General features: G+C 43.4%; 1 protein-coding gene and 1 non-coding gene across 4 annotated transcripts in view; both read left to right on the forward strand.

The window, feature by feature from the left end:
* CLIC6 (chloride intracellular channel 6) overlaps positions 1-2,590 on the forward strand; it is a 203,096-nt gene extending 200,506 nt beyond the window's left edge. Inside the window, exon 6 of one of the 3 annotated variants that reach the window (XM_069202501.1) lies at positions 1,825-2,587. In XM_069202501.1, the coding sequence (XP_069058602.1) occupies positions 1,825-1,986 (162 nt within the window). In that variant the 3' untranslated portion in view covers positions 1,987-2,587. Of the gene's footprint in view, positions 1-1,824 lie in introns of all 3 variants that reach the window. The other 2 variants (XM_069202504.1, XM_069202503.1) reach the window with 2 other exon arrangements.
* Positions 2,591-5,759: 3,169 nt separating this feature from the next.
* LOC138252445 (U2 spliceosomal RNA) lies at positions 5,760-5,959 on the forward strand. Its single transcript, XR_011195193.1, has one exon. It is a non-coding gene; the product is annotated as a U2 spliceosomal RNA (small nuclear RNA).
* The last annotated feature ends 1,532 nt before the right edge of the window (positions 5,960-7,491 follow it).

Raw genomic sequence — 7,491 nt, forward strand, 5'->3', positions numbered from 1 at the left:
ATTGAGCAGCGACAGCTGAGCAACTTCGACCTTCCTCTGGAGGTGGTTAATGTCATCTTGGCTGCCAGGCATCCCTCCACAAAAACTGTATGCCACTGTTGTTGGGACAAATTTGTGTTATGGTGTGGCACTTGCCAGATTGACCCCCTTCAGGCCAAACTGTCTAATGTTTTATTGTTTGTGCTTGCTCTGGGCACAGTTATAGGTTATCTTTCAGCTTGCTCATCCTTCTTGCTTCTAGGTTGCCTATCAGCCCTCTTTATTTAAATCGCCTGTTGTGATGCATTTTTGTGAAAGGGTTATAGCATATGTTTTCCCCATCTCCATTCGTGATGCACCAATAGGATCTCAATCTTGTCCTTTCATATTTGATGTGTACTCCATTCGTGCTGCTCCACATTTGTCCTCTATTGCTTCTCACCATCACAACAGCATTCTTAGTCGCAGTTCCCTCTGCATGGAATGTAAGTGAGCTTCAGGGTTTGTGTGTTCATCCTCTATACACACACACCTACTGTGGCAAGCTGGTTCTGTGTGCTAGGACATCCTTTCTCCCGAAAGTTGTGTTTCTGTTCCACGTCTGCTGATCCATCACTATGCCAGCGTTCTATGCTTCGCTTCAGCCAAGAAAGGGAGCAGGTGGGGCTCCATTGCTTGGAACCAAAGAGAACTCTCAACTTCTACATCAGTTGCACCAAAGACCGGCGACTGGATGATCAGCTCTTTGTGGGGTTTGCTTGGGCAAAAAAAGTAAGCCAGTGCAGAAACTTACCATCTCATGCTGGATCGTGCTCTGCTTTCAGACATGTTACACAGCATTGAAGAAGCAACCTCTGGAAGGACTGTGTGCCCGTTCCACCAGGGCCAAAGCTGCTATCACTGTGTTATAAAGTGGCGTCCTTGTCCTAGACATCTGCCAGGCAGATATGTTGGGGTTCCTCCATATGTTCACAAAGCACTATTGTCTGGACAGACAAGTCTACAGAGAAGGGAACTTTGCCTGCTCACTCCTACAGGGTTTTCTGGTTTGAGTCCATCTGCAGCCCATCTCCCTTAGGTAACTATTTGGTATCATTCTAAAGGTGAGAAATCTGCAGCTAGAAATCTCTATCAGAACAAGTTACTTTCCTTTGGTAATGCTCTTTCTGGTAGGGACTCAATCTAGCTGCAGATGGCCTTCCGGTGCTCCCCATCTATGGTTGAACCCTATTCCTTTAATAAGATCCCACATCTAGGGTTCTTCACACTGATTTACCAATTTACTTTTGGGGCTCCACATCTGGAGATGCAAACAGTTTCGAAAGCTACTGACATCATCATGCAGGAGTGGTGCCTTTATAGGAGGCCTCGCACGCCATTTTTGGAGAGGAATGGCGTTAGTGCAGGGCTGCACGATGCTACTTTCCGGCGCGTAGTGGTAGCATTAAATAAGTTTCCTGTTCCAGTCTGACGCCTGGGGAATATTCTAAAGGTGAGTAATCTGTGGCTAGATAGTCTTTACCAGAAAAAGTGTTACTGAAGGTAAGTAAACTGTTGATGTTTACACAAGACTTTGTTGGATGTCTTAACTGCTGGAGAGCATACAGTTATGTTTTCCCCAGATGTTTTTTGTTGCTGGTAGTGATATCGTTGTATCAGCAAAAATGTATGATGACAGTACTGGTGAGATTACCATCGGAGTGTCTTCTAGAAATGGGTAATTGACTCTCAGAGTTCATTGGTAGCATAGCTTATGCATTACATTTTGAAAGTTGTATAGAACTTTTTATACATATTTTTTTCAGCATTTCCCACCTGCCTCATTTCCTCTCTGTATATTTTTAGGTGGTGGCAAAGAAATACAGAAATTTTCAAATTCCACCAGAGTTTACCGGAGTGTGGAGATACTTAAGCAGCGCCTACATTAGAGATGAGTTTGCAAATACTTGCCCCGCAGAACGGGAGATCGAATTTGCATATTCAGGTGTTGCCAAACGAATGAAATGATGGAAGGGCTGAGAATGTGTCCTTGCCACAAATTCAGCATGAACAAAATGTATGCATGGAAATCTCACTGTTCTGTGTATTGTTTTTCTCTTCACCCTGTCGCCAAAGATTTGTTTCTCAAGAAAGTTTGTAAAGTTATTTAGTGATCTTCAGATTTTGCATTCTTTTGATTACCCTGATCATTTTCTTAACCTGGTGAATTAGGGCATCATAACCCCTTTTGACATGTTAAGCCTGGTTTTCCGTGTCAGGTCCCCTTAATGAGTCCCACTGGAATACTGCATCAGTATTCCTACTCCCAAAATTATGAATAGGTTTTGATCACTTCAGGGTGTGGAAATACTGTGGTACTACAAATAATTCCTGGGGGTTCCCTGATCAACAGCGAATTACTGCAGGGTTAGGGAGTACATACTTAGGGGGTCATTACGACCCTGGCGGAACGGTCTCCCGCCGGTTTCCCGCTGCCCCAAAGGAATCCTCCAAGCCGGCGCAGCATGCTGCGCCGGCATGGGGATTCCGACTCCCCCTCCCGCCATCCAGTTCCTGGCGGTTCTCCCGCCGGGAACCGGATGGCGGGAGGGGGAGTCGCGGGGCCCCTGGGGGCCCCTGCCGTGCCCATGCCTATGGCATGGGCACGGCAGGGGCCCCCGTAAGAGGGCCCCTAAAAGTATTTCAGTGTCTGCAAAGCAGACACTGAAATACGCGACGGGTGCAACTGCACCCGTCGCACCTTCCCACTCCGCCGGCTCTATTACGAGCCGGCGTCATCGTGGGAAGGGAGTTTTCCCCTGGGCTGGCGGGCGGTCTTGTGAAGACCGCCCGCCAGCCCAGGGGAAAACTCGGAATACCCTCCGCGGTCTTACGACCGCGGAGCGGTATTTCGGAGGGGGGAAGCCTGGCGGGCGGCCTCCGCCGCCCGCCAGGCTCGGAATGAGGGCCTTAGTTCCTAGGCTAATCGCCCTCATTCCAGCCTGTTTCCACGGAAATATTTCACCTGCTTTTTGCTAGTCAATTTTTGTGAGAAAATAAGGGGGATGCAGTATTCCTTCATTCTTGCTAGTTCCTGATTTAACTATAAACATTGGATTGGAAACTATATGGGACCCCTGATGGAGGCTTTTGTCTTTATTCACTCTAATGATGTAGACAAAATTGTTTCCTAACCCTTTAGAAAAGGTTTTATTTCCACTTAGAGCACACAGTTGCTGGAAAGCGGGTTACCATGTTCAATCAAAGAGAGTAAAATAGTTCAATGGGCTATCTCCCTTTTTATTTTATTTTTACTGTGACCACAGTGCAGTTTTTGTTTGGTTTCTTTTCCTGAAATTCTGACTTAATATGATCTATTCTGTATTCTGCCTGTTTTCACGGTGGCACGGGATTGGTGGGTAATCCATAGTTGCTCATTTGATCTAAAGTGCCAACAGTTTGTGAGATAAGGTATAAACCTCTACCTACCTGGGTAAAACCAGTACCTATCATAGCGATGCCAAATATTTCTTAAAACACAATGTTGCCTCAAGTTCACCAGAACCGTGTTATCAAATGGTTTGGAATTATATATTGTCTAGGCCTAAAAAAGACCAGACTTGTTTAATGTGACAGACATACAGAAGATACAGTATATTTGAATTGACGTACATATAAGCAGCCTGTTTTCCAAAAACACACACACTCAGCTGTGTAGTCTTGGATTTAGATTTGTGCCTGATATTTAACTAACATTTATTTTGGAAGTCTTTGAAAGCTCTTTATTTTTATGCATATTATTTTTGTCAGAGTTACTTTTAAGAAAATGTACTAAGTTTAACAAACTTCAGAAGGACAAAGATTGTCAGAAATAGGACCAATAAAGAGCACTGAACGACTTTTCTCACTGTCTGATATTGGCTATTTATTATTTACCGCACAGTGTGGGTCTGAACCCTACCATTTTTTTAAATGGCATCTTAGAACATTGAGTGGAATCGTTAAGAAGTCACTGTACAAATGGCACTAACTATTGCTTATATATTAAAGAAAATATGTAATCGGTATACGCTGTTTATCTGCCTTACGCAAATAAATAATAAATAGTGTTTAAAACTAGAACAGCCTGCATTGATTTGTTTCATTTTATTTTGCCACTCTATTGAAAAAAGTGTGTAGCTATCAAGGGGGTTTGATGCGCAGCACCACAGAATTCGAGAATGTTGATTGGTGCAAGATAATTCACTAATCCAGTGATGCTTTTTCTTAGTTTGAAGAAATAGTTCCGCAATTTGGAATCTACAGCAAAATATGCCAAGGCTCAATGCAGTGAGACTCACATGCAGCAGCATATTATCACTTCAGTCCCTTGTCAGCCTAATCTTTCCTTCAGATTCTAACCAGAAACATTGCCTGGTCAGTGGCATTTCTCTCTTCTTGTGAGGGATAGTTTTCATAAAAATTGTCAGCCTTGGCAAATGTTTAATGGGGAAGTATGCCATAAAGTGGATTGTACTACTGAATCTTGACACCAACAATGTCGGTACAAAAATATCAAGAGACAAAATATCAAAAGGTAACTGCATTGGGAAGTATATATTTCTTATTCCTACATCCATACCTACATACCTTGAAGATATATGTACCACACAGGGACATATATGTAGGGTTAGGTGTAGAAAACCAAGACTATCTGTCAATATTTCATTTATGTATTTTGTGGTCGATATTGTGTCCCCTCTTTATTGTGATTTTAATATTCACAAGGCATACCCATTAAATGGACTTGCAGCCAGTAGTGTGGGGCCGACGCAGGGAGTGACGATATTTACAGTCTACTCCCCCAAGGTGGATGGCATCCCCTCTGCCAGTGCCTTGTAGTCTCTGGAGCTTGTTTTGTCCCTGTAGCTCACATAGAAGGGCAGGCAGCTAGTCCTTGAAGTCACTGTGATGGTCCAGCGTTCAAGGAGCAGGTCAAGTCTTCCTCAGGCAGCAAGGCAGTTCTTCCAGCAACAGGGCAGTCCTTCCTCAGGTCCAGACGTAATCGGGTCTGAGAATACCACCTTTTATCCCCTTTGCCAGCCTTTGTGTGTGGGGGGCAACACCTGGCCCACTCCCCTGACCTCCCTGGGTTTGGCTCCCAAATGTCTGTGGTGACAAAAGGCTAGTGTCAGGTTCCTTTGCAAGTGCTTTGGGCAAGGTCCTTTAATGTGTTGGTAGAACTCAGTACTACTCTGCCCACAGCCATCGTGCCCACACCTACCCCCCTTTGTCTCATTGCCTGGAAGTAATACACAACCCACAACTGCAGAATCATGTGACCCAAGGAATGGCAGACAGGCACAGTTGATTTGGGCACACAAATGTAAGCTTTCTGAAAGTAGGATTTGTACAATTGTAACTTAAAATCCAACTTTACTGTCAAAGAGGATTTTAAATTACAATTCATAAGAGACTAAAAAGTATTTTTATACCCGTTCCCAATCAAAAGCTTAGCACTCATTAAATATAATAAGGCAGTCTGTGGTGAGGTAGGACTTACAATAGTGAAAAACAACTTTTGCAGTTTTTCACTACCGAGATATGTAAAACTTAAACCAACATGTTCTTTTTAAATACCATGCACTCTGCCATAGGACCTTTAAGGCCTACCTTAGGAGTGTCTTATATGTTGTAAAAGGGGAGCTTTAGACCTTGCAAAAAGACTTCTTTTATCAGGTTTCAATTACAGTTTAAAACTGCACTACAGGCTGCAGTGCCAGGCCTAAGACATGTTTATAAGGGCTACTGTAGTGGGTGGCATCGCTTCTTGGCCTTTTGGCTAAGATCAAGTGTAGTACTGTAGTGGGTGGCACAATGAGTACTGTAGGACCACTAGTCGCATTTAATTAACAGGCCTTGGGTACATGTAGTACCATTTACTGGAGACTTATTAGTAATTTAATATGCCAATTACACGTAGGTCAATTTTGCCATGTTTTAACGAGGGTGCGTAAGCACTTTAGCTTTGGTTAGCAGTAGTAAAGGACACTGATTCCTAACGCCAACAAAAGTTAATTCAATACAATGGGATGAAGGAAGAACGTTTGGTGGACTACAACCCAAAGGGGTCAAGTGTAGCATACATACTTGATGTTGCTTCATTGACTATTGAGATTCCGCTTAGAAGACTTCTGGGTGTACATCACAAGGAGGAAGGAGGCAGGAATATTATCTCACCAGATTGTCTGTGAGCCGGAGAGGAAACATTACTGATTACCTATTTTTTCTGAAAGACTGCAATTGTACCCACCTTTTTGGAGGGTCATGATTGCATATATTTTTGTACTTGCCCTGCTTTGAAAGAGGCTTGTAAATTAACTTTGAGAGCCTGGCTCTAACCCTACTGGTATGTATGATTCTTGTACTGAGTAAAACCGTGAGACACAAATGGGTGGTTTTCTAGACTCGCTAGCAGGATGTAATCATTATAAGTTCTATACTGTTTTTGTCTCTTTAGGACAATTGGCACACTGGAAAATGGAGGATGTTAGTCCATTTCTGCACAGGTTAGAACCAATCTATTGTATTTCATAAATTCCCAAACACCAAGTGATACAACCATGAATAAAAAACAGAAGACCTTCTTGAAGAAATTGCTTCATCTTGTGAAAATCCTCATAAAGTACATAAATATCAACATCTTATGGGTCACAACAAACACGTTCATACCACGTGTAGTGAGCGGTAAGCCGCACCTATCGACCATGACTTAAGGTGTCTGTGACCACAGAAGATTCTCAGATTCATGGAAGTGCCATCCCAGTCCATAACTACCAAAATCATAATGTAATGCATAAAGGACATTCTACTCCAGAAAATTATTTCTGATGACTTCATAAGCAGTATCTGACGCGGACTCCACAAGGTCAGCTTGGCATCCCAGGAGACCTCGTTCAGCACTTTTGACTTTGAAAATCTCTAATGGGATGATGCTTGTGAGCTATCTGGTGAGGATTCGAGTTCTGGTTTACTCTAGTCCTCCAGAACCCACAAATATAAAGCCTTTTCTCCCCAAAGCACAAAAAATCCTGCAAAACATGGTATTTTCCAAGGAGAATTAAGGGTAGGTCCCGGAGAGCCTGTACCCTATGAACAAAGTTATTTGGAGGTTCTTCCATTAAAACCAAGGGTGTAGAAGTTCTCACTGCACACCAGTTGGCTGATACATTTTGCTAGTGGCTATGCTTGTAAAGCCCAGAATGTACAATTTTCACAGCCTCAAGCACGACCCACTAATTCATAAAGGTCACTTCTCCGTGGTCAGCTCATGCCACTCCAGACAGGGCTGCTTTCAGTTAAAAGGAATCCTCCACATGACAACACCTGCTTCTGGACTTGCAGGATCTTCTCCGTCCAAATGGCTCCTATGAGCAAATCTCCACCAGCTCACGCACTTTATCCACAGCAAACCTAGCCCTCACAATCCCACAAGACCAGATTAGGAAACTAACGTCCCAAACTCTACACTAGCTCCCTCCCTCATACCTTATT

This window comes from Pleurodeles waltl, chromosome 8, assembly GCF_031143425.1.
Source record: "Pleurodeles waltl isolate 20211129_DDA chromosome 8, aPleWal1.hap1.20221129, whole genome shotgun sequence".
NCBI classification, from domain to species: domain Eukaryota; kingdom Metazoa; phylum Chordata; class Amphibia; order Caudata; family Salamandridae; genus Pleurodeles; species Pleurodeles waltl.